This window comes from Gambusia affinis, linkage group LG15 (genome assembly GCF_019740435.1).
Source record: "Gambusia affinis linkage group LG15, SWU_Gaff_1.0, whole genome shotgun sequence".
Classification (NCBI taxonomy): Eukaryota; Metazoa; Chordata; class Actinopteri; order Cyprinodontiformes; family Poeciliidae; genus Gambusia; species Gambusia affinis.
The window spans coordinates 17,325,409-17,350,147 of NC_057882.1; the positions used below are offsets into that span (position 1 = coordinate 17,325,409).

General features: G+C 42.6%; 2 protein-coding genes across 2 annotated transcripts in view; one reads left to right on the forward strand and one right to left on the reverse strand.

Moving 5' to 3' along the window:
- Nucleotides 1–22,254, reverse strand: part of zzef1 (zinc finger, ZZ-type with EF hand domain 1) — a 35,427-nt gene extending 13,173 nt beyond the window's left edge. The window contains exons 1-42 of the mRNA XM_044140124.1: nt 21,707–22,254; nt 20,912–21,056; nt 19,361–19,555; nt 19,088–19,271; nt 18,787–18,986; nt 17,155–17,365; nt 16,950–17,066; nt 16,658–16,836; nt 15,462–15,560; nt 15,275–15,366; nt 14,493–14,638; nt 12,783–12,888; nt 12,056–12,274; nt 11,457–11,548; nt 10,341–10,582; nt 10,123–10,256; nt 9,861–9,931; nt 9,653–9,767; nt 9,395–9,560; nt 8,543–8,664; nt 8,318–8,440; nt 8,040–8,209; nt 7,865–7,946; nt 7,587–7,788; nt 7,333–7,466; nt 6,664–6,904; nt 6,491–6,570; nt 6,329–6,419; nt 5,779–6,247; nt 5,056–5,220; nt 4,856–4,975; nt 4,575–4,736; nt 4,331–4,463; nt 4,083–4,221; nt 3,606–3,771; nt 3,241–3,503; nt 2,453–2,625; nt 2,182–2,365; nt 1,930–2,093; nt 857–1,137; nt 265–439; nt 40–172 (exon numbers count right to left, since the gene is read on the reverse strand). Coding sequence (XP_043996059.1) covers nt 40–172; nt 265–439; nt 857–1,137; nt 1,930–2,093; nt 2,182–2,365; nt 2,453–2,625; nt 3,241–3,503; nt 3,606–3,771; nt 4,083–4,221; nt 4,331–4,463; nt 4,575–4,736; nt 4,856–4,975; nt 5,056–5,220; nt 5,779–6,247; nt 6,329–6,419; nt 6,491–6,570; nt 6,664–6,904; nt 7,333–7,466; nt 7,587–7,788; nt 7,865–7,946; nt 8,040–8,209; nt 8,318–8,440; nt 8,543–8,664; nt 9,395–9,560; nt 9,653–9,767; nt 9,861–9,931; nt 10,123–10,256; nt 10,341–10,582; nt 11,457–11,548; nt 12,056–12,274; nt 12,783–12,888; nt 14,493–14,638; nt 15,275–15,366; nt 15,462–15,560; nt 16,658–16,836; nt 16,950–17,066; nt 17,155–17,365; nt 18,787–18,986; nt 19,088–19,271; nt 19,361–19,555; nt 20,912–21,056; nt 21,707–22,120 — 7,099 coding nt within the window. The 5' untranslated portion in view covers nt 22,121–22,254. The remainder of the gene's footprint in view (nt 1–39; nt 173–264; nt 440–856; nt 1,138–1,929; nt 2,094–2,181; nt 2,366–2,452; nt 2,626–3,240; nt 3,504–3,605; nt 3,772–4,082; nt 4,222–4,330; nt 4,464–4,574; nt 4,737–4,855; nt 4,976–5,055; nt 5,221–5,778; nt 6,248–6,328; nt 6,420–6,490; nt 6,571–6,663; nt 6,905–7,332; nt 7,467–7,586; nt 7,789–7,864; nt 7,947–8,039; nt 8,210–8,317; nt 8,441–8,542; nt 8,665–9,394; nt 9,561–9,652; nt 9,768–9,860; nt 9,932–10,122; nt 10,257–10,340; nt 10,583–11,456; nt 11,549–12,055; nt 12,275–12,782; nt 12,889–14,492; nt 14,639–15,274; nt 15,367–15,461; nt 15,561–16,657; nt 16,837–16,949; nt 17,067–17,154; nt 17,366–18,786; nt 18,987–19,087; nt 19,272–19,360; nt 19,556–20,911; nt 21,057–21,706) is intronic.
- Nucleotides 22,255–22,363: 109 nt separating this feature from the next.
- Nucleotides 22,364–24,720, forward strand: LOC122844544 (neuferricin). The gene is made up of 4 exons (XM_044140125.1): nt 22,364–22,967; nt 23,084–23,224; nt 24,233–24,419; nt 24,510–24,720. The coding sequence occupies exons 1-4, from the start codon at nt 22,712–22,714 to the stop codon at nt 24,682–24,684; spliced, it is 759 nt and encodes a 252-aa protein (XP_043996060.1). The 5' UTR covers nt 22,364–22,711; the 3' UTR covers nt 24,685–24,720.
- Nucleotides 24,721–24,739: the final 19 nt, after the last annotated feature.

The following is a 24,739-nucleotide window of genomic DNA, read 5'->3' on the forward strand; positions in this document are numbered from 1 at the left end:
CACTATCAGCAGTCATCCCTCCGTTATTACCGGACTAACCTGTTTTCCTCTTGCGCGTTTTAACGTCGACCACAGCCGCGTGGTTCTTCTCCGTGAAGTGTTTCAGCAGGATCATGTTGTGCTGTTCGTTGGCGTTGTCGATGAACACCGTCTGGGTTCCCACACACAGCACCTGGAGAGAGACCGCCAGGAGTTACAGTCGCTAAGCTCACTCAGGATGGGAGGGAGGGAGGTCCACACGTTCAGGCGACGCGTACGGCATACCTCGGGGAAGCCCACCAGCACCAGCAAAGTGAAGAGGTTGGTTCGTTTCAGAGTCTGGGGGAGCTGCTGGACGCAGTGGTCGGTGAAGGCGGCGATGACCGCGCTCCACTCGGGGCAGGTGTTCAGGGTGTGCAAAATGTCTGCCACGGTGCACGCCCAGTCCAGACCGATACGACTGCAAACAGTTCAGTTCAAAAGTGTGAATCTGTCACATTTTCTCTGGTAAAGAACTCTTGTGGACTTGATGAATACTTGTCCAACTTTGGAGAACATCAGAACAAAACAGGATCTAGAGATCCAATCTGGTCCGAACACAACTAAGCAATATTTCACTTGAAATCACACTTTTTTCTTTTTTTCTTGATCAAAAGTTTAATAAGCGACATCCCACTAGAGGCAAAACTATGTAAATTCCAACGCCTCCTTTTTGGCTGGAATAACAGAGCTAATCAGAGAAACCAAACATCAATATTACAGGAAATGATTAACTTTTATCAGTTCTTCCTCTGAAGACTTTGATTGGTAATAAGAAAAATGTCTGACGCAGATTTGTAGTGGTTCATGTGCCAGAACCAAAGAGCCAGCGTTTTACCTGTCTAAACAGACGGCCCCGAGGCTGAACAGCAGCTGGGTGGTCTTCCAGCCCTGAGTGTCTGAACAAGCGGCGTCCCCTTGCGTCAGCAGCTCGTATTTGTCCGCCAGCGCCTCGGTGACGGCGGCGTCAGCTTCTGTCGGAGTGATCCGAAGCAGCAGCTGGCCCAGCAGCCCGAGGGAGAGGTGGTAGGTCTCGTTCAGAGAGCCGGCGTTGGAGATGACGGCTCTGAAAAGACGAGGCAGGATGGAGCTCAGGCTGGACAGGCTGAGGGTGCTGCCCTGTGGACACGGGAGGGGAAATGTAAATGTTACCAGGGTTCGCTCGCTTTGTCAGCAGTCAAATTCCAGCACCTTTCAAGCATTTTCGAAGATACTTTTTCAAACTTTTCCAGCAACACATGGTGGAGATAAAAGCAATACAAATGAACTAAAAAACACACACAAAAAAAGACAGTTTCAATTCACGGCTATAACATCACTTATTATCACTGTTATTAATATCTAGTGAAAGTATTTTACAGCAGGGGTGAGGTAAATTACAATATAACAATTTTACGTTTTGAAATCTCTCTCACACACAAATTACCAAAAACATCTCTAAGAAATGTTCTTTCCAATATTTTTTCCCCATTTAGTAAACAGAAATCATTTTCAGAATGGTAACTAAGCTAACGTTTGGTCTGACTTCACTTAAGATAGAGAGAAATTATTTTTATGTCTTTTTATTTTGTGTATGAAAATATTTGGCTTCAACTATAAACAACGTTTTTTGTTTGTTTTTTTCAAATTTAGCCTTTTGATCCAAAGTTAAATTGTCCTTCCAGGACTTCATGCAGAAACGAATCACTTAGCGAACCATGAAATTCAAGCATTTTCAAGGATTTCAACCACTTGTACAAACTCTGCATTCCATTTTTTTAAATTGAAAAATGTAGATAATTAAGAAATAATACAAATAGTGGACAAACTGGAACTCTCACTGCTTCAGAAATCAAGGTTTTTTTTCCAGTCTTCTAACATATGTATTGCACAGCAATCCTCCCCCCAACAAAAACAATTAGCTCCACATACTGGTTTAGCTGATGGGAGCATCGCCGCCAGCAGCCCTAGAATCCTCTCTCTGGAGCACTCGGAGAACACGTGCTCCTGCAGCGGGACCTGCGGCACCCTCTCGCCCGTCTCCTTGACAACGTCAGATGCTGGGGAGTTGAGAGCTCCTGGTCCTGATTCGGCAGCTGAAAAGTTGTTTAAAAAAATGAGTTTCCTAGAGGCACTAATAAACTGTGAGGTGATTAGCCTTCTGTGAGGGATCTAAGCACCTACGTCGAACTACAGGAGAAAGCGGGTCCTCGCTGGAGACAGAGGGAGTCTGGCTGAGACTACCTGAGTCCAGGGTGTCCTGAGCATCCAGCTTCTTTTTGTCTCCCTCTGCAGAGCTTCGGGGAATGGATAAGTCAGGAGGAGCGCTGGGAGGAGAACCTGGCTCGGCTGCCTTCTCGTCTTTAACCTGAGGAGGAAAGCGATCGATAAGATTTAAAATCCAGAGAGTTCTTTTCACCTCCGCACAGCCGCACGCCGACAGGTTGTTGCCGACCTCGTTCTTGGGAGACAGCGGAGAGCAGACGGCAGCCGTGCTGCCTGGAGGCGACGAGGTGTCCGTGGCCGAGCTGAGCTCCTGAGAGGTCTGAGGCGACGCCGGGCCCAGCTCGCTCTCGGACGCCGACTCGTTGGAGGAGAGCAGAGCGAGCAGGTTGGAGGAGCGGAGGCCTGAGTTTAGCACAGAAAGGTGAAGATGTGTTGACGAACAAACTTTGGGGATTTTTGGAAACCTATTAATAGATTCTAATAGCTATTAATCTGTCTCTCTTTTTTTTCCTGTCTGTCTTCTCTGTCCTCATTTCTTTCGGCCCATTCTTCATACTCCTTTCTGTGTTTCCACCCTTCTTTTTATTCCTTCAGTTTCCTTCTTTCATTTTCTCTCCATCCTTTACAGTACTGTTTTCTTTCCTACCTTTACATCCCTCTTTTCCTTTTTTCGATTCGTTCCTTCTTTTACTCTCCTCTTTTCCCTTTTCTTTATTCCTTCCCATCTCTCTTTTCATCCCTCTGACTTTCCTCTTTTTCCTCCGGTGCATTGTACTTCCTTTCACTTCCTTCCTTTCCTCTATGTTGCTTTTCTTCCATTTGTTAATTTCAATCCCATTTCCTTTCAATCCTTTCTTTTCTTCCTTCCACCTGTTTTTATTTTTATTTTTCTGTCCCAGTAGCACCAGAATACAATGCAACCTATTGCTGGGGTAACAATAAAGAAGGATGTTTTCTCCAACCTGGCCACTAGATGTCCCTAACTGTACAAAAATCTGACGATTGGCTCAGGCATACCTTTGCCAGTCTGGCCTTTGAGCAAGCAGTCGGTGATAAGCTGGGAGCAGTGTGCCTGCAGGTCTGAAGTCAGCTCCAGGGTTTTCCCGTCTAAACACTCTCCCTCTGTGTGTTTCTCACTGCTCAGCTCAGAGGAGTACAGGGCCAAAGCAGCGAACAGGAGCCACGAGTAGTTGTGGATGTAGGGCTGGATGAGACGGTGACGGTCACTGATTCGTATGGTCACCATGGGGTACACAGTGATGCGATGGGTGGGTAAATGGCTAAAAAAAAACAAAAAAAACCCCAAACAATAATAAGAAGAAGCTACAGTTAACCACAAAATTATTATATTTTTTTAAAAACAGGATGTTAAAACAAACTACCTGTCAGGATACTTCTTGGCGTTGTAGCAACCAAAGCACAAGTCAAAGTCCTCACAGACGTTGCAGTTGATCCTGCTGCCAACAATGAGGCCCTGACAGTGATCGCATGCGTACTCCATGTTCACCATCTCGTGATCGTCCTCGTGACCTTCGGGTTTGGCTCCACCTGAACACAAACACAGACCCTCCGTTTAATCGCTTTCTGACTGTGTGTTGTCGTCAGAGTGTTCCTGCAGGTTTCCACAGCTAAAAATGTAAGACTTTATAAGATCTGCATCACACACACACACACACACACGACACACGACACAAATGTACAAAAGAAATTTCCATATCTTGTATAGTAATAGTGCCAAGTTTGGTTGGACCGAATGGATGTGGCATCCTGCAAAATGTTGCATCTTAGCAATAATTGGGGACTGATTTTGTGATGCAGATCGTTTTAATAAATTGTTGTAGTGTGACGTATGCGCTCACTGAGGAAGCAGGTCTTGCATAGGTCCATATCCATGCACTGCAGACATCGGTAGCGGTGCCATGGAGCCATCCTCTCACAGCCATCGCAGGAAATCACCACATTCAGCAGGTCACAGTAACGGGCAATAAACATGTGCATCTGAAGGAACAACACATTTAGATATGTATTTATAATAAACAAGCACAAATCAAGTAAGACTACCCCTTCTCAAACTAGAACTTCACGTCGAGTAATTTCTTTAGAATACCTTCCTCCTGTCCTCCACGGACTCCTCTTCGTCGATTTTATCGTACCACTTTTCAAACATGCCGTCCATGCACTCATCCATCCATTCCTGGTTCTTCTTGTAGTCAGCAATTTCATCCTCCTCCGTCCACTGACTGAGTTCGAAACAAGGGAAGTGAACCTTTTAGACTTCATCTCGTAATGCATCTAAAACGGCGCTCAATGAGGCGCCAAGAGTTTGATAATTCACGTTATGTTTCGCTTACCTGATGGCGATGTCATGAACACTGATGTTCTCTTGCGACATGGTGAGCAGGAGTACTGGAAGCTTTATGCTCTGGAAGAGAGGAAGGTCCTGCACCTCCCAGTTCATGTCCAGGAGGTGCAAAAAGCAGGTCTGCACACACGACAGGGCTGGGAGCAGAGCTCTGGAGAGCAGAGATCGGGATCAGTTGACTGCACACTAAACACACTCTCATACCGACTGCTGCTGACAGCACGTTTTAATCTGCTCTGAGTAAAAACAGGAATATAAAAAACGTCTTACTTCTCGTTGAGACTGCTGAAGCCCTGAACTGCCTCCACCAGCATGAGGACCAGCTGATGGTAAGAACGCCTGACCTCCTCTCCAAGTTTCTGTCCGCTGTCTGACAACTGGGAGAAATAACTGAAAACCACACAAAATGATTGATGGTTATCGTCTAACGTGCAGGACGTTCACGTGTTCTGGACTACTGGTCGATCTACCTGGTGAAGTCTTTCTGGCAGGCCAGCAGCTCCTGCAGGAACAGGATGCAGTGCGGCTGGAAGAGGTGCGGCTGTCCCAGGGAACGTAAACACTGCTGAATCATCTCCAGCACCTTGCACACACTCAGAGCCTGGGCCTTGTTCAGGGCCAAGGTTTGCAAGATGCTGCCGGGAGGAAACAACAATTCACTGCAGTTAACTTCCAGTGGAAGTTTGGGTCACAGAAAAACAGGTCTGCAACTATTATAATAATTGATTATCTTATCTTGATTGTTCTGAAAAAAACTGTAAATTCTGAGGATTTTCCATTTAACCTCTTAAGCATTTTATTTTAAAAAATTCTATTTACTTAATGTGCATAAGAAATGCATTCAAAGGTGCAAATAATGTAATAATTAATTTTTTAAACAAAAAAAATATATTTTATTTTCTAAAATGCAATTATTTAGTGTGCGTTTGATCACCTGTAGGGGAAAAAAACACGTGAAAAGCTCAGCCCTTTCTGCTTGACTAAACCCAGACACAGTGTCAAATTTTACTGCACATATTCACCACTGGTACAATCACTAAGCATGTTTGATAAACCGGATACATTTTTCACTGATTAGTAGAGATCTATAACAACAAGCAAGAAATGATTAGAAAAAGTGTTTATGTTGTAAAAACTTATATCTAAAGTAACTTTTATGGACTTTACAGAACAATCTGGCGTTAACGGTGCACCTTGCTGTGGTGAGAGCCTGGTCCTTCATAAAGTTCAGGATGTGTTTGACTATTGGGTAGCACTCCTTGACAGAGGGGGTCATGTGGGATTCCTCCACGGAGCGAAAGGACAGGAGGCGAAGGCGCGAGCGGCTGAACGGAGCTTTACGGGGGAACGTGGAGGGAGAGGCCGGCTCCCCGCCCGCTGGGTGGGCGGCGGGGAGGCTCTCCGCGGGGTCTTTGTGGCCCCGCCTGCTCTGCTCGGAAGATAAGGGGTTTGGGGGCAGAGAGGCAGACGGCTGACTCTGTCCAAGCTTGCAGTCCACAGCCTCATTGGGTAATCCCGGCTGTGGGGAGGAGGGCTGGAAGTCTCCTTCTGAGATCGAGTTTGAGCGGAGCAGAGGAGGTTTTGAGTCCCCAGCACCCAGACATGACTTTCCACACGGAGGAAAACGAAACAGCAGGAGGCTCTTCTCGATGCACATCTCAGCTGGGAAAAAGACAGTGGCGACGATGAGTGAACTCTCTCCAAGATGCGGAAGTTCGGAATGAGATTATCTGGATTCCTTACCCAGAGAATCCATGGTAACTTCCTCTGGACTCCCTTCTTTATCATCATAAATGTTCATTTTGCCAACAAGGTATCTCTGCTTCATCTCCAACTGAGAGGGGAAAAAAATGCAATCAGGAGCAGTGATTTGATACAGACATAAGTCATGGGAGGAAAACTCACCATCCATGTTCTGATGCTGTCTGCCAGGAGGTAAACTTGCACAAAATCTTCACTCAGAAAGGACTTGCAGTCCTGATTAACTGGAGACACAAAGGAGCGGCACATCGGCTATAATTAACAACAAGGTCCAATCATTGCTAGGAAACCTAACACCCAATCAGAGCTAACGTTACCATATGCCTTCAGGGCCTGGTTGAGGGCCGGGGTGTGGTACACCATGGCTGCCCAGATGGCGTTCACAGCTTGGTCCGTCTTTGCCCCGGCAACAATCTCGTTGCTCAGGGAGTGCTTTCTGCAAGCCTGCACCAGGGTCCGCATTAGTTCTGCTTTATGCTCCGATGGTTCCTGTGAAGGGTTCCACCGTGCAAAGTCCTCAAGGAAGACCAAGATCTCAGCAAAGGTTGATGCGTCTGTCTACAAATTGCAGGAACAAATAAAAGAGAAAGGTAATTTTTATCATGTAGGATGGCTCAACAATAATATAATATTAAGGGTGCAATGCATACAAAAGATTCTCTTTTATTTAAGTGAAGCATTAAACACTGTGGGAAAGCACAGTTAAATGGTAAATGGACTGAACTTATACAGCTCTTTTCCAGTCATTTTGACCACTCAAAGCACTTTACACTAGAGTCACATTCACCCATTCGCACTCACAAACACTCACACATTTATACACCGATATGCAGAGTGGTACACAATTTGGGGTTAAGTGCCTTGCCCAGAGGCACATCGACATGTGGCAGGAGGAAGCTGGAATCAAACCTACAACCTTCCGATTGCAAAACGACTACTCTACAAATTGCACTGTGGCCCACAGTTGAAGCAGACTACCCCCCTACCTGGTTGGGGGCTTTTCTAGAGGGATTTGCCTCCCGTGTTTCACTCAAACCGTGTCGCAGGATGGGCTTCCATAAAGGTGAAGCCTGAACGTGAGACATTTTTCCAGGCGGAAGCTCCTTCACGCTGCGGATCTCTGAATAAGAAGAAGAACAGAATACAAGAATGTAACTGTTCTGATTTACACTTGAAGGTCAGAATAACAACAATCGAAACAAAGCGACTGTGATCTTCCTGTTGGAGTTTTAAAACTCACCGTAAGGAGATTTTAGCGCCAGGGTTCTGGATGCAAGGCGACCCATGAGGCGGGCCACCAATAACTGCTGGTCCGACATCCAGGAAATGGTAATGTCTGGCAGACCCAGCGCCGTCACGGTGAACTTGTATCCCCACTCGTTATTGCTGCTGTCAGAGTGGAACAGGAACTGCAGCTGTGGTCCAGCGTCAAACGTCACCTTCTGCAGGAGCGGAGAGACAGACATGAAGTGACAACAGCTTTCCACTCTGATAGTTACTCGGCTTTGGCTCGCTTACCTTTGGCCATTTCTCACTGCCAACCTTCATGTCGTAGCGCACCTTCCCACCTCTGGAGTCGGTGAATTCTAGATAGTCGTATCTGTGGGGATCAAGTGGAAACGCTGAGTGAGACGCTTTCACTAAGAGCTTCCCCTAACAGATGTGTGGGAAGGTGTTGCAGTGCATCGGCGACCTCTTCTCCGTCTCGCAGCGTTCGTCAAACTCCACCTCGAAGGAGGTCGCGCCGGGACAAGCGAAGACGGTGGTCTCGTGTTGGCTGTTCTCGTAGTTGTGAGGAGACTCCATGTTCCACGTCCTGAGCACCACTGGTTTTTGAGGCTGGTGGGAGCTCTCTTGATCCACCTTCAGTTGTTATAACGACAATATAGTTCAGCTACAGAGTCGGCTTAGCAACATCACAACTAAATTTAACATGCGCTTCCAGCTATATTTTGTATATGACAGACTCGCCTTAGAGAAGATGTCTCCTGTGTCGCTTGACAGTCTTTTGAGGAGCTCGACCAATGAGGAGAAGCTCTTCAGCAGCACGCTGTGGGGAATGTCCAACGAACACAGCTCCAAGAGGAAAATCATCTTGCAGGAGACGAACAAATGTTAGTTAAATGCTTCAGTAAAACATCGGCTCTGCCCTGCATATGAGAGTAATTAAAATTCACAGGAGAAAGCACGCGTTACCAGCTGCCTGAAGATGGTGGCCAGAATGGAGCTGCCCAGTTTGTTGTTAATTTCGCTGCTGGTGAACCTCTCGAGCAGAGAGCCCAGCACTGCCTTGATGCTTCCCAAGAACTGATCCACATCTGGAGGAACATGTTCATGAGAGGAGTGATGAACATCTTTCGTCATATTCAGGGTTTCGGCAGGTTTCAGCAACTCAAACGTAATGGTGCGTTCGCACCAAATGCGTGTAACGCTTCAAGTTCGAGGCGTGTGCACTGTGAATGCAGACACTTGACATTTTGCTTAACACCTGGCACGTCGTGTCTGGTTTACATCCAAAGACTATGTGGAGGCACGTCGAGGGTGCATCAAAAATCGCTCTAGCCGTTGTTTTCAGTTGCCGTCTTATTTGTCACGCCTAGACGCACCTCCCTATAGACTTTGAATGTAAACCAGACGCACCCGGCGCTCTAAACGCGTTTGGTGTGAACGCACCATAAGAATTTTAAAGACCTTTATGAATGGAATTTAAGACTTCCATCATCACAGAAATGTACAAATAATAAATAAATCGCCTATATTTATATATATATACACAAGTACAACTACATATGGACGACTATTAAGGAAGAAATTATACTCGTGAAATCAACTTTAGAAATCTTTTAAACAAATTTCAGACATTTTAAGGCCCTAATTTGAGATACATAAATGTAAGATTTATTAAGGATGTGCAGACACCTTACTTCACACCCTTGAAACAAACAGTGCTCATTATTGTTCCTCTATGAATATGTTTGTACAGCATTGTATTGGAAATTAAATGAAGCCGTCCCTTTTCAAAAATGCAACCTCGTTAAAATGGCTCACATTTTAGAAGGATGTCTCTGGCCAGATCACATGCGGTGGGTGTGGAAGTTCCACCTTTGAGCTGCAGGTAGCACCAGGAAAGCAGGCTGCCCTGCAGAGCCCAGAACAGAGACAGCAACACCTTCCTGCTGGCTCCGGCCTTCCCATCCACCATCATCACCTCGCACTGAAAGACCAAATGTTCATAAGGAGTGTTCGATTTGATGCGCCAGCAGACGCAGTGCAACATTCGAATAAATAATGAAAGCCTGAAATCACCTCTCTTGATGCGACGAGCAGCAGCGTCTCCATGACTACCAGTATGGGGCTGATGTCGAAGTCTGAGGGAGCTCCTTTGGGGGGAAGCAGGAGAAGGCCGCTTGGATCCTGGTTACTGTGCAAAGACAGCACACTTGTTACTGATATACGGCCATCATCTCATGTATGAGTAAAATACATATAGGTGTGTCTGGATATGTGCTCTTACCTGAAATAATTACAAAGAGATTCGAACGTCACCTTCACCGACTCTGGCTGATCATCTTCAGTGATATTTTTCTGTAAAAACAACAGATTCAGATTACTAAACTTCCTACACAAATACCAATCAGTAATGAATACTGCTCTAAAAATAGGTTTGTATATTATAGGGGTTTAATTTCTTCTAGAAAACAGTTAAAAGGAATGAGCAGGATTTTTTTTAGATTCCAATTTTAGCTGCATTAAGACGGAAGAACTGTGAGACTCACCATCATGTGGAAGAGCTTGTCCCGCCTGTTGAGTTTATCAGGGAAGAAAACAGCAGCTCCATTCAGAATGGCCTTGACTGCTTCCTTGTGCAAAATGGTTTTCATTACAGTCTCTCCTTCTGGACCATCCACAACTGAAACACAAGAGTCATGGCTGTCAAACGCAGACCCAGGTGACCCCTCGTGCTGCCCTGCATGACTTTGACTCTTGTTCTTACTGTGGCAGAGGTGAGTATAGAGCTCCAACACAGCCTGAGCAGAGATACTCTGAGAATCTCCACTGCTGGATGTACATGGACCTGCTGCTGCTGCTGCTGCTGCTGGTGCTGCAGAGGCACATTCCTCTGGTCTTTTACTCTCCTCTGTGTCCTGGAGCTCGGTCGGGTTGGGCAGCATGGGGAAGCAGTTCTGCATCAACTGAAGCAGGAGGACTCTGCTTTTCAACACCTCCTCTCCCTCACTGCAACACGGAGATTACCAACAACTCAGAGCCCGACACTCTTATTCTAACAGTGTCGGGCTGAAGCGATTAATCGGATTCATTGTGATGAATCGATTATTCGCTGAACTAAGAGCACAGTCGGAGCAACAATAAAGGCAAAACTGTACATGAAATAAATGCATTTTGATGTAAAATCAAGCAGAAAGGACTTATTGATGTTAGAAGGAATTTTTTAGCTGCAGATTTACAGTAAAGGAATGTTATTTTATCGCATTTAGGCAATAAAATATTTTTTATATATGTAAAAAACTAACTGAATTATTTTATATGGGTATTAGTGCATAATAAAATAAACTTAAGTGGTTACAAGAAAAATTCATTTTAAGCAATTCCTTGATTAGTCATCATAATAACCAATAGAATACTTGATTGTTAAAATATACGTTAATTAAAGATGCAACTCTGCTGCCCCGCTCTATTCTTTTAGTTCAGTTTAACATTAGGAGAGGTTGCTTTTCTTAGTTCATTATAATTCTCAAGGGAACTAAGAAGGGGATGCTACCCGCACCGCCTTAAGTGTCAAGCCTTTGATCATTTTCTTCTCTCTCTCTGGGCTAAACTGATGTTATTTTGTTCCTTCAGACTTTGTTCTTACAGCTCTTAAAAAGCTTCTGAAAAAGTGATTTTGCTTACAAAGCAATGACGTTCTTTAAAACAGTTCTTGAAATGTCCTCTGGGCTGAACTCTTGCGCCATGTCTGATAAATATCGCACGAAGGCTGATAACTTAAAAGTGGCATCTGATGTGCCAGCAGGTGAGAACTTCACAAAATCGGAGCGCCTCATGTGTTTATGGGTCGTAAATAAGCAGCAGAGGTAATCTGATTACTCACATCTCCCTGAGTTTATTGTAGAAGTTCCAGAAAAGGTTAAGGCTGAGACCACTGAAGTCCAGAAGATACTTCTGCTTGAAGTGTGAGGCATCCTGCAGAAACAACATAGTTGAGTCAATCTGATAAATGGAGTATAAAGTCTGCAATGTCTCCTCAAAGCCACTAGAGGGCAGAGAGACTGAATATGAACAAATAAATGAGCACAGAGGAAGGGAAATCACACATTCCAGCTTGATCAACTGCTACTTTAGCCATAATACAACAAACGTATTCCTCTTTGGATTTGTTTTTAGTATTTCTTTGTGGAAATTGAGGAGGTTTCCCATGAATAGACATTGCTGTTCAGAAGTGTTGAGTCATCCCTGAATGTATCGTCTCTCCAACAATGACTCAGACTTTCTTTTAAAGTGGTCCAGATCAATAGCCGTCCAGGCTTCCTGGAAGTCTTTCAAACATTTTTCAGAGGGAAAACCTCCTTCCGCTTTCATTTCCACATCTCTACCAAATGATTTCCAAAGGATGGATGCTCTCTTTATGATACAGTGAAGATCAATTGTACCAAAAATGTAACTGAAAGCCACCAGGCAGTGCTACGTTACCATGTCTCGTGTGAGCTGCTGTATGAAGAAAAGGGTTTTATTGAGAAGACAAAGGCCGGTGACTCCATTATGGTCAAGGCCGTCTCCCTGTCCTCCGAGGTCATCCAGGTCGACGAGCCTCTCCGTTCCAGGACACAGGTAGCCGCTGAAGCTGAGATTCTGCACGCCTAGCCGCTCGGCCGAGTCCTGCCTGGTGCAGAGGAACTTCACCATCAGGAACTGAGAAGACAAAACAATAGGATGTTGATTCTGCCAAGTCTGTCACGATAACAAATTTTGCTGGACGATAAATTGTCCCAGGAACGATTGCGGTAAACGATAACATTATCGTTTCGACACCATTTTCAACTAATGTAATGGTGGGGGTTGAACAATGTAAGTTCACCATGTCAAAGACTAATAAAAGTTGGAACTGGAAAATATTTTAAATATCCAAAATAAAACACAGCAACCAAAAACAATAAAAAGGAAATAAAAACACACATAAGCAGAATGAATTATGAAATCTGTAAACAAAAGTGCCCTTCAAAAAATATTATTAATCAGAATGGAAATTATTGAATCATTCACTGATTAAGTGCTTATTGCAACAGGCTTAAGTATAACACAGCCAATCTATGCTAACAAGTGCAAAAATTGGATTAATTAAAAGAAATGTAGTTGGGAGGAAACAGAGAAAGTAAATAAAAAGTTTGAAATGCACATCAGCGAACAGACTGGCTGGCACCTTAGCAACGCGACACTGCTGCAGCTTGATCTCCACATCATTCCAGTCCTCTTCAAGTTCAAACCAGCCAATCGGCTCATCCTCACTCTGCGCTGAAATCTTCCCGCTGCAGGTAATGAGACAGAGAGTTTTAAAGGTAATAAACTACACAGACCTCCCATGAAGACACTTATGGCATTAAGGGACATGCAGCAGTGGGACAAAGTGTTTGCCTCCTTACAGATTTATTTTCTTTTTGCATTTTTTTCATCACACTTACATGTTTCAGATCATGAAAAAATGTTGAACAGTGGACAGAAACGACATGAGTAAACATAAAAAGTGACTTTCAAGCAATAATTTCATTTATTCAAGGAACAAAAAGCTACCCACACCATCCTGTTCCTTGCAATTGACTCTTTGTTAAATCGTGAATTAACTTTGATTAAACTACATTTCCTAGAAAACCGAAATTAATTTCACAAGCCAAACCCAGGCCTAGATATTCCCAGATGAATCATTTAAATATGCTAAATCAGTGTTTCCCAATTCCAGTCCTCGGGGCTCCCTGCTCTGCATGTTTTAGATGTGCCTCTATACCAGAACAGCTGATTCAAATGATTGCATGACATCTTCTGCAGCCACCAAGTGCTGCAGGAGCCTGTTAATCACCCAAAGATTCAATCCAGGTGTGTGGCAGAAGGGAAACACCTAAAACATGCAGGCAGGGGGGCCCTGAGGACTGGAATTGGGAAACACTGGGATAAATAATTTACTGAGATATTTAATAACATACATGTACAGTACAGACCAAAAGTTTGGACACACCTTCTATTTGAATTCAATTAGAAGGAGTGTCCAAACTTTTGGTCTGTACTGTACACACAAATAATTTAAACAGAACCTCTCTGGTGGAGCAAAGATCAACAATTGAGAGATTGTATAAAATGTCAAAAACAGCAGAAAGACAAAGTCACTAACATTAATGAGTCTGGAAAAGACATTTCTAAGACGAATCACAGTCAGAGTCATAACTGGAGAAAACGTTCAAAACTTTCTAAGAGAGGCTGGTTAAAACCCCAAAAAAACCAAGAGCTCATCGACAATTCAAATTCTATTCAATCCAATTCTATGCTTTGGGCTCCAAGCGATGTGCTGCACTATCTACTTTGAGAACTCCTGATTGAACTTTCTGAACTACTTGTTGCTGTTTATTTTTTTACGTGTTCAACCAAGGTAGTCACACTATTTTTTTCAGTTTCTTCATTATTTATTTTACATTGGCTTTTATATTCCTACTTGTACTGTCTGAACAAATTAAAGTTGTATTTTTTATTTTTTTTTTTTTACATGTTTCACAAAGCTTGTAAAGCTGTTGGTGGATTTGAGTGTTGCTGCACTGGTGCAAAGTTATCAAAATATATTTCACAAATAAAAGAAAAAAGAAAAGTAGGGCTGCATCAAAATGAACATTTGGACTGATTGTGAACAACTAATACTCACACAGAGGTGAGTATTAGAATATGGGGCTTTAAAAAATAAAAGCATGCCAAATTTTTCACATATTTACTTGTAAGCAAGTCTGGAAACCGCATATTTTACTTCAGCTTCACAATTATCCAACAGCTTTTCACATACAATTTCCTTTTGAATATTTGAAATTTGTGTTAGTGATATGAAAACATTTAGATAGTTGTGAATAGTTTTGTAAAAGAAAAAGAAAATTCTCACCTATCCTGTACAAACTCTTTGTAGTCCTTGTAGTTCCACGAGTCGTACTTTTTGAACCTCTTGAAATGTTTCTCTGCATCAAAAGACTCCTCCTCCATGTACGCAAACACCAAGCCACATTTGACTCCGATCGCTCCTTTTCGCACCTGATCACATCGACAACAACGCAAAAATAATCAACACCCATCATAAGTCATGAGACTTTCATATAAAAGTGACATTTCAATCAAATACCTCGACATTAGGGGATTTTGTTCATTTTAAAATGCTATTATTTATGTTTAAAGCAAGGAAGAGATTATTGCCAATTAATTCAGAAAAGTTATTTTTTTTAAACTCAAGTGACAGGAACAGCAGGAAGGAGTCAGATTTCAGAAGTAAAATTGTGCGTACTGCTGCAAAACAGTTGTATTTTAGTGCATGGAGTAAAGTTATGGAACAGTGTAGATGAGAAGTTCAAAAATGATATGCTTCCAGGCTCACAAATCAATTAAAAACACTTTGTAATAACAAAAAGTCTGAGTTAATAATGAAGAGAATTATATATTGTTTACAAATTAAACTGCTAATTGAACATTTATTTGGTAATTATTGAGAAAGGCGCAGATTTATTCAAGACTTTTTCTTCTTCCTGCTCCCTTTTCACTAATACAGATTAAGTGCTATAAGAAAACGTGTTTGTGAATTAATGAGGACATTTGCTAAAGCGAGTGAATAAAATGACTGATTGGTTGAAATGTTCTCAGCTCTCTCATTATACATGTGAAACAGTGCCGTCTTACTTTGATCTTCATCTGCGTGACCTGGAAGTTGCTCTGGTCCTCCGTGGACAGGATGACGCTGGCTTTCTTCCTGCCGCTTTCTGTGAGGAAACCTGGAGGGGGGGACAAAAAAGCAAACACCCCACTGACACGTGAGCGCATGTTCCTGCTGCCCTTCATTTCCAGTCTGAGTTTAGTTCTGGTGTACCATCTCCAGTGGAAGACTCTACAAGCATGTTCTCCGGTCCTGACTTTTCCTCTTTGCTCTTGACGTCACAGGCCTGCAGGTGGAGCTGGAGAGGCTTTCCTGCAACGAGTCACAGTTTTGGTTCAAATAAACGCCATCGTCCATTCTGAAGATACACATGCGAAGGGGTTCTGCAGATTTCGCCCACTCAAATTTAAGACTTTTTTAAGACCATTGTGAATGAAATTTAAGACCTGCATCACGACAGAAATTTTCAAAAGAAATTATGTTTCACATAGTAGTAGTGACAGGCTTTTGTCCACACGGGTCGGCGATAGAAGTGAGACAATAGCAAAGACGAACGTCGTCCAGCCAACTGGCAAGAAATTTACAATCAACCACGATAGAAGCAAAAAAGCTAGCTAGCTAGCAAAGGGTATGTTAGTAGCTAGTTAGCAGTGGCTGCTATGGTTTTTTTTTAATCTGTATGTTTTTTGTGTCTTCTCTTATTAAGCCCAGTAAAGACACAAACATAACCAATAAGAAAAAAGCATAGAATATACAAGATTAAATAGTCCCGCCACTTCAACATTTAAGACTAATTTAAAGCTAACTTAGATTTTTTTAAGACTTTAAGGCTTAATTTTAGATACAGAAATTGAAGACCCCGTTTCATGAGCCATATGATTAATTGAAACTTAATGGAAAATGTTTGGGTTTTTTTGTTACTTTAATTGTTTCTGTGAGTAACAGTTAATAAGACAAACATCTGGAATTGGATGTTGTCTAAGTTGGTGGTGTCTTTTCATTGGCTCTTGAATAATTAATTTAAAAAGGATGAAAAGCATTTGTTTTATAGAAGGAGGGGATCACAAGGATAACAGTCTTTTGACCGTCACCTTATTTAATTTCACTTTGGGATCAATAAAGTATTTCAGAATTTGAATTTCTATTGGGTTTTTTTTTTATGTGGATGTTTTGTGTGTTTCTTTTTATTCAGCCTAGTAAAGACACAAACATAGCCGAAAAGAAGAATACATAAAATATACGAGATTAAATAATTCTACCTCTACAAAATTTAAGACATATTTTAATTAAACGAAAACATTGCAATGCTTTAATTTTAGATACATAAATGTAAGACTTTTTAAGGATAAATGGTCACCCTGATAAGAAATAACATGCAAATCAGAAAGGTGGAGGATAAGCCAAATTACCGTTACGATAAAGCAACCGCAGCCTAACAGAGGCCATGGAGACGATGAGAGAGGAGGCCTTGTACTTGGTCTGTAGACAACCACTGATGGAGGACAGGGCCTGGAGTATTTTAGCCACGCTGCCTCTGGCCAGGGCAAAGGCCAAGAGAGTCATTTCCGCATCAGGGCTCACACAACAGCTGAAAAAAACAAAACCCCAAAGTGGCATCAATACAATGATCACACTGCAGCTGAAGAGGTTGGAAAGATAAACGTTTAAAAAAAAAGAAAAAAAAAAGAAACAGCAGCTTACTTTGCAATCCTGAGGAGAAAACTGTCCACTTCCTCCAGGATGTTTAGGGAGAAGAACTTGGGGAACTCTGTGGACGATGGTGTTAGCGACAGCGGCGGCATGTGCTGTAAGGCTTTCCTGGGGAAAAAAAGAACATCGACAACAATCTGAATTAACATGCTTTTACAAACACGTTTTTTTTTATTTTTACATCTCTGCATCCTACTGTGTGCTTTGGAGGACGGTGTGAGCCAGAGCTGGGTTCGTCTCCATCGACGCGGTGACCAAGGACGTGAGCAGAGACAGGTACCAGATGGCCGAAGCGTCCGAGACGGACACCTCTTTACTCTTGGTGATCTGATAACCCAGGGTCTTCAGTCCATGAATGCGCGTGTCGCATCCATCGCTCAGGCACCGCTTGATGTTTATTTGGACGTCTGGGAATTGTTCGGGAAGGAACACGGTTAGCTGAGTGACGGAAGACGTGTGAACAAAAATTAAAAATCCCCTTCAACTAACACCTAATGATCTAATCCTGGGATCTGCTGCTTGCATCTCCAGAGAAAAATCTGACTCTTAAACTCTTTACAGTGGCTCTTTATAACTTAGAATAAAGAAGAACTGAGGAACAATTTTGAAAACAGTGCTAACAAAAAAGGCAAAATTTTGGAGTTTCAGTTTTTTATGAATATATCTGAATAGAATTTCCACACCAAAAAGCCAGAAATTAGTCAATATTTGCATAATTCATTCATTTTTATTTGGCAATTAGATCCCAAAATAAATTCTTGATTAATTTTTTAAGTATTGGTTTTAAATTTTATATTAATTGGTTCCCAATAAAGCAAATTTTACACATCATGTAGTCATAATAACGTCATATTTCCAATTTTAAAACTAAGAAAAGTAACTGCGAGCAACATGATAAATAAAACAACCGCTACAACTCTTATTTTTCAGGGAAGGATTACAACAATAGAGTTTTTGTTTCTACAAAAATGTAACAACAAAAATTTTTGTAAGGTCAATTCTAAAAATAGAAGTAAAACTGTCATTCTTCGACAAAACTACAAAAGCACATTTTCTAGAATAGGTGTTTATAACTAAAATCCATTCTTTTCAAAAGTTTCTTGCAGCACTAGATAAGGCTTATGAAGGAAAACTCTTTGGACTGTAAAGGTTGCTGACCCCTGACCTTTTTCCAGCTATAAGAGAAATGTGCCATTTCAAATTCTAATAATCACAACAGCTCAGTCATTCTTCCATAATAAATGCTCCAACTCTATTTTTCTTTCACGTAAACCCCCTCTGCAAACAGGTTTAGGTTGCAGAACTCCCTGAGCGTCAGTTTAGCTCGTCTTACTCAGCCCTCAGCTCTTTGCAGGGTAATAAGCATGCAGTACAATTTAAACTACACAAAGGAAATAAATGCATAGTTCAAGTTTATTACTGTGTTCTGTGCTGACATCTGTATGCTTCTTTTCCTTGATTGTTATCAAGTCACGTACAGCTTTTTGCAAAGATATTCCACCCCCTTGGATGTTTTCACATTACAAATAAACTGTTCCGTGTATTTTATTTGTTTTTTACGCAATTAACCAAGAATAGAAATTAGTTTCTTATGAAATGGAGTAAAATATTTACATGGTTTTGAATTTTATAACTATTACTATATATTATTGTCGAAGAAGCTCTCTAGTAGCTTTGCATTTTTATTTTTAAAAGTGTTGAAAGAAATATGCATTTTATCAGTAAATATCGGAGCTCAGTTAAACGGCAAAATAAATATCGGATATATCGGTTCAACCCTCTTTTTTTGTGAACGGAGAATAAATACAGCAGACAGACGGGCTCTCACAGGGGTGGGTGATGTTGGCGTTCTCCAGCAGAGCCACGTAGCCTGTGACGTTGCTGGGGATGCGGATGTCTCTGATCTCCTGCAGGGAAAGCCGCGTCTTCCCCACAGACACCGAGACCAGCTGAGGCATGTAGCTGTGGTCGTTGGAAGCCACGGCGATGGCCAGACGTCTCAGAACCACATCTGGTTTCAGCTTCAGTCTGGGAACAGAGTGCGAGAAAATAAAAATAAAAATAAAAAAACTTCTAAGAGTTACGACTGGACGGTTTCAGGACCACATAGTCGGAGTTGCACTTTTTACCTGATCCAGTGTGAGCGGGCGCTCCCATCCGACTGCCAGAAAGACGACGTTTCCCCGTTTGTCATCTTGTAGATCTCGGAGACGTTGGAGGACGCTTCTATCGTGCTGTAGCACTGTGTGACCACCTTGACTTTATCTACGTCTGGGTCGCGGTCCAGCTCTGCTCTGTACTGGATATCTAAATCTGAAAGGAAGCGACTCCAGTCAGGACAATTTCTGCACAACAGCTGCATCCCATCTCTAATTCTTACACCACCTTACTCTGTTACTCACCTTTCTCCTTCTGCAGGAGAAACTCCAGGAAGTCTTGAACCACGCTGGACCTCATGGTGCAGATGCTGTTGTAGCCCTCTAAAATCGGGAAAGGGATGGCACTGCTGGGAATACGATTCCTGTGGAGGAACTTAAGGATCTTAGAGGCGTGAGCTCCTAATCTGTCTTTGCTCTTTGAGAAGATGTCGACGAAACCTGTAGGGACAGGAAATAAAAACAAAACAAACATGAAACCCCCAAAACAATTAAACAACAGTCTGACTACATGCAAATGGTGTCTATACACATAAAGAGCTTCATTGATTTAGTGTAGCAAATATTAACAGAATACCCATAATCAACTATTAATCCAAACAAAAGAAGAAAAAAGAAACAAAAAAATATAATCGCCATCATGACAGTTTCAAATATTTAAAGCCTTTTATAGTTTTCAATCATTCTACGTTTTAATTCCTTCTTAAACTGTGTTATGGTATGGTTAGTTTAAGATCTTCTGCTACACTACATTACCTAAATAGCTCAAATTAATTCAGACTGGATGGCGAGCATCTCTGAAGAGCAACTTTCAAGTCTTGCTTCAGGTTCTGAATAAGATTTAGTTCTGGACTTTGACTGGGCCATTTCAACAAATTAATATGTTTCGATTTAAATCCTTAAATCGGATCCCTGGCTGCGGGTTTGAGGTTGTTGTCTAGCTGAAAGCTCAGAACCCTTTTGCAGCCTCCAACATGCATTCTTTCAGCGTTGTCCTGTAATTATCTGCACCTGCCATAAACTCTGACTAGCTTCCCTGTTCCTATTGAGTCACCACAGCATGATGATGCCACCACCATGTTTTTACAGCCAAGGTGGTGCGTTCAGGGTTACATGCAGTGTTAGTTTTGCATGTATTAAAAATGTTCAATTGTTCTCTCATTTAACCACCTACTTCCACATGATTGCTCTGTTCCCTTGTGAGCTTGAGTCAAACTTTAAACTGAACCTTTCAGTGCTTTTTCCAACACATTCTCCAATCTGCAGCAGCTCCTACAGCATCACCCTGGGGCTCATGGCTGCTTCTCTGAATAAAATCCAAGATTCCCAGTCAGCCAGTTTTGAATGAGAGTCAAGTCTTGGGAGTTGTGCCAAAATCTATTTTGGATAACTGTTTTAAACTTTAAGATTTTGGGTAACATATCAAGCCTTTTCTAGTCTAATTCAAGTCCCGAGTCATTGGTGTAAAAGTCCAAGTCAAGTCAAAAGTATTTGACCATTTTTACAAATTAAGTTATAACATGAAGGACTCGATTCAAGTCATGTAACTCGACTTGGCTCGAGTTACATGTCTGGTATTTGACAGGTTAACTTTGAAAGTAGTTTGTGGCAAAGCCATCTTTAAGGGTACAAAATACAAATACAAAAGCATGCCACACCTTTCAGTATATTAAAACAGACATCAGTTTCCCTCAACTTTACACGTAGCACATGAAACCCTAACAAAACACTCTGAATTTTAGGGCTGTAATGAAGAACAGTAAATGCATGTGTATGTAAACAAATTCCTAATCTTACCTGGTGTGAGGGAGCACGCTTGGAGCTGTCTTATCACGTGACTCAATTCTCCCTGTAGATTAGCTCCGTTGGAGTTCTTAAGAGCAATCAGCATGCTCTCTATGTCCACCACTCCATCCCCCTCTGCATCAAACTGTCCAAATGCCTGCGATCGGGGAAACAGAAGGCGACACACCCTTACACTCGGACACAATCAATCCCATCACAACACACAAAAAAACACATGCAAATACAACTCACCACTAAATTACCTCTACATGCATAATGGATTAAAGTATTTCTTTAAAGTGTAGCTATAAGCAATATACATTGAAGGGAAGCAGAGAGCAGTAATGTGTTTGTATGTTGTGCCTGAAGTCATCAGTTTACCGCTCACTACTTTTAATACATGAAAGATAGTCTTTGTCTGCCCACACAGAGTCAAATATGCAGACTGAGGCACAAACTTATCACACACCACCTGGCTGTCACCGCACAACAAGGCAGCAACAAAGAGACCAGCATTGAAAACAACTGAGACAATAACCCTGACAAGTAAAAGTAACATCACCACAGCTGTTCAGTGCACACTCTTCAAACTACATGACTTGATTTCTGCTCCTCTCCCTACAATCGGAGGAGCTGATTAGTCACTATAGATGGGCGCGGTGCCGCTATCAGCAGTTCACCTCTCATACCTGGGTCAAAAAGTGTCAAAACACCTGATATGCATGTCATGTCACAAATGACAGCAATGGGTTTTTTTCTGTTGTTGTTGTGTTGTTGTTTTTTTTCGTTTTCAAAACACGTATATACCTCTTCACATTCATTTCTGGGAGCATCTCTGCTCTCCAACATTTCGCAGAACTGTTCCACATTGACGGACTCCTCGCCGCGATTCAACCGGTCCTCCAGCCACCGTATCAGGACGCCCTCGTTACCGGACAGGACGGACTCGTGAATGGTGACCCCCGAGTCGCTGACACGGGCAGCCGCTTCTCTTAGTTTCACTTGCTCCAAAAGGAACTCGGGGCTAGGTGGTCCCTCCGTGGCCGCGGGTGGGTTATTCGATCCCCTTCCGCTTCGCCCAGACCCGGTGCCTCCGCTGCCTCCGACAGCACCGCCAATGGCCGCAGAGGCCAGGTTGTCTTCCGCGAAACCAGGACTCTCCGTCTCCATGTCCTCCTCGTCGCCGCTCCCTCCACCACAGCCACTCTCTGCGTTACCCATGTTCGTCTGACCCACCTTGGGTTCCCCCTAAAAATCTCCACGGCCCCCGCTGGTGTCGGTTTTGAAGCGGCCGTGCTTTACCGGGGTCCGTACACAGACCTCTGTAACGTCAACCTACAGACAGAACTCCGCTGCGCTCTACTACCGCATTCACGCACTGTACGTCAACTTGGCTGAAAAAAGACGTCCTCTGCGTATCTCGGCTGCGCAGGCGCTGTGCCGAGAGCACCACCATCAGGCACCATCTCAGTCCTCTTCCGGTTCATAAACGCTTTTCTTTCTGCCCCAGGCGCCTAACCTATACGTAACCTTGACACATAATCCTGGCCTCTTCCACAAGCACAACATTTAACATAACTTATACTAAAATTTATTGTTTTTATGCTCTTCGTAGTCGTAAACAGGAAGATAACTTTGGCAGTTTGTTGCGCATGCGCCATTTTACATAAACGCTTGAGAACCTTTTGAGTTTCTCGGCTGCGCACGCGCTTTGCTGTCTGTTTTTACGGAAACACCTGCTTCGTCACTGTTCATTCTAAAAGGGATGATGTGATGTAAGTAGATGGATAACCCAACAGGCTGCAAATAAACATGCTGAGATACGCGCTGGGCGCGTGTTTGTCTGTTTTAGTGGCAGTGCTGTTTTTTCCTCCTGACTGGTCCGTTGGTTGGGGAGGGGAATCACAGAAGGTGGCCCCGGCGCGGCTCCTGAGCAGGAGTGACCTGTCTCTATATGACGGAGAAAAGGGCAGCAGGGGCCTGTACTTGGCCATTCTGGGCCAGGTTTTTGACGTACACAAAGGACACAAGCATTATGGACCCGGGGGTGGTTATCACTTTATGGCAGGTGATGCGACTCTTCAAACTGGGTCCACAGTATTAAGCTAGAACCACTTTATTCTTAAGTACTATGATATTACGTTGAATGCTGTGTCACAACATTGAAAGTCTCTGTATTTTCAGGCAAAGATTCCTCCTTGGCTTTCATCACAGGAGACTTCACAGAAAGTGGCCTGACGGATGATGTCTCCAGTTTGTCTCCACTGGAGGTGGTGGCCCTTTATGACTGGCTGGATTTTTATCACAAAGAATACCAGCATGTTGGTAAGGACCTTTATAATTTAAGCCTCTCATTTTCTTTGTATACATTCCTCAACATATTCCTCCTCTTCAGGTGTTTTTAAGAGTAATAAACAATTTTTTTTACCCCCATTACCAACCATTGCGATGCGATTCAACTGAAGATCCATTAAATACAACACTGATTTGTTATTGTGGATTTTCTAACATTTTCCTGCCGTGAAATGGGGTTTTAAGCATACTGGGTAAATTCTCAAAAGGGTCAAAGTTAAGGCTTTTTGAAAACCTTCATTGCTTCTTACAAAAAACAGTTATATGTTGGGAATCATTGTCCTATTTCAGTGGAAAACTGCGGTTTATTTAGCTTAACATGTTTTGATCTTAACAGTCACCCTTAGAGACAAATCAGCCAGAATGTGTTTCAAATCCAAGGATCCAGCACCTTTCTTCCCTTTTTATTTTTCAATACACTTTTTTACTCATTTATAATAATCCATCCTTTTTTTTTCCTCCCTAGGACAAAGCTAGTTAATATTTTCTGACTTACAAAGTTCAACTGCCTTCTTTGTATTGCAAATTTTTTTATCTTTCCCACTTTGAAGAAAGGTCCAAGGAAATGAGACTTTGTTTTATCATACTTAGACTTTAGGGATATTATGGTTTACTAATTGCTATAAAAAAAAGGAAATGATTTAGTTTGACCCTTTTCCCATAAAATGGCACTCAAAGATCAGATTTGTCCAATTATGGTAATGCAAAAAAAACACACAAAAAAAACAAAAAAATAAATGGAAATGTTTTCCAGGAGCAGTATTAGCGTTTGAGGGCTCCAATTGCTGTATCATTCAGTCACAGCCATACCATTATTTTAAAAAGTAGTAATTAGTAGTTCTTGTCACAATACCACAAAAAAAAATTGTGATAAAACTTTTAAGGCCATATCCCCACCAGCCTCTACCATGCACACTGCTTGACTTGAACAGATCTGACCAAGGAAATCATTTCTGTACAGTACGTTGCGCTGCATTTCAGGGTTGGTAGTGGGACAGTTCTACGATGAGACTGGACAGCCCACAGAGGCCCTGCTGGAGGTTGAAGCATCACTAGCTGAGGGCCAGAAACTGAAGGCCCTATCAGAAGCCGAGAAGATTCTCTTTCCTCCTTGCAACTCCGAGTGGAGCTCTAGTCGGGGCAAAAGAGTCTGGTGCTCTACTAAAAGGTAAGGAAAGACTTCAGACCTACTGTCACATAAACATCATTACAAAATTTTTTAAAATTTAATGTCCCCCCCCCTCACACTTCAACGCAGCGGTGGAGTGAAAAGAGACTGGGCTGGCGTACCACGAAAGTTCTTCTCTCCAGGTTCCGCTCATACACGGTGCGTCTGTATCAAAGATCCATCTGCAGCAGCAGATCATCCCAGCATGCAGAAATATGATGGCTGCCCTTCAGATGCCGAGTCATGCATGGTGGGAGACGACTAAGACAAATGAGCCCAATTCATTCACAATTACAGCGAACCTTTTTATATATATATAT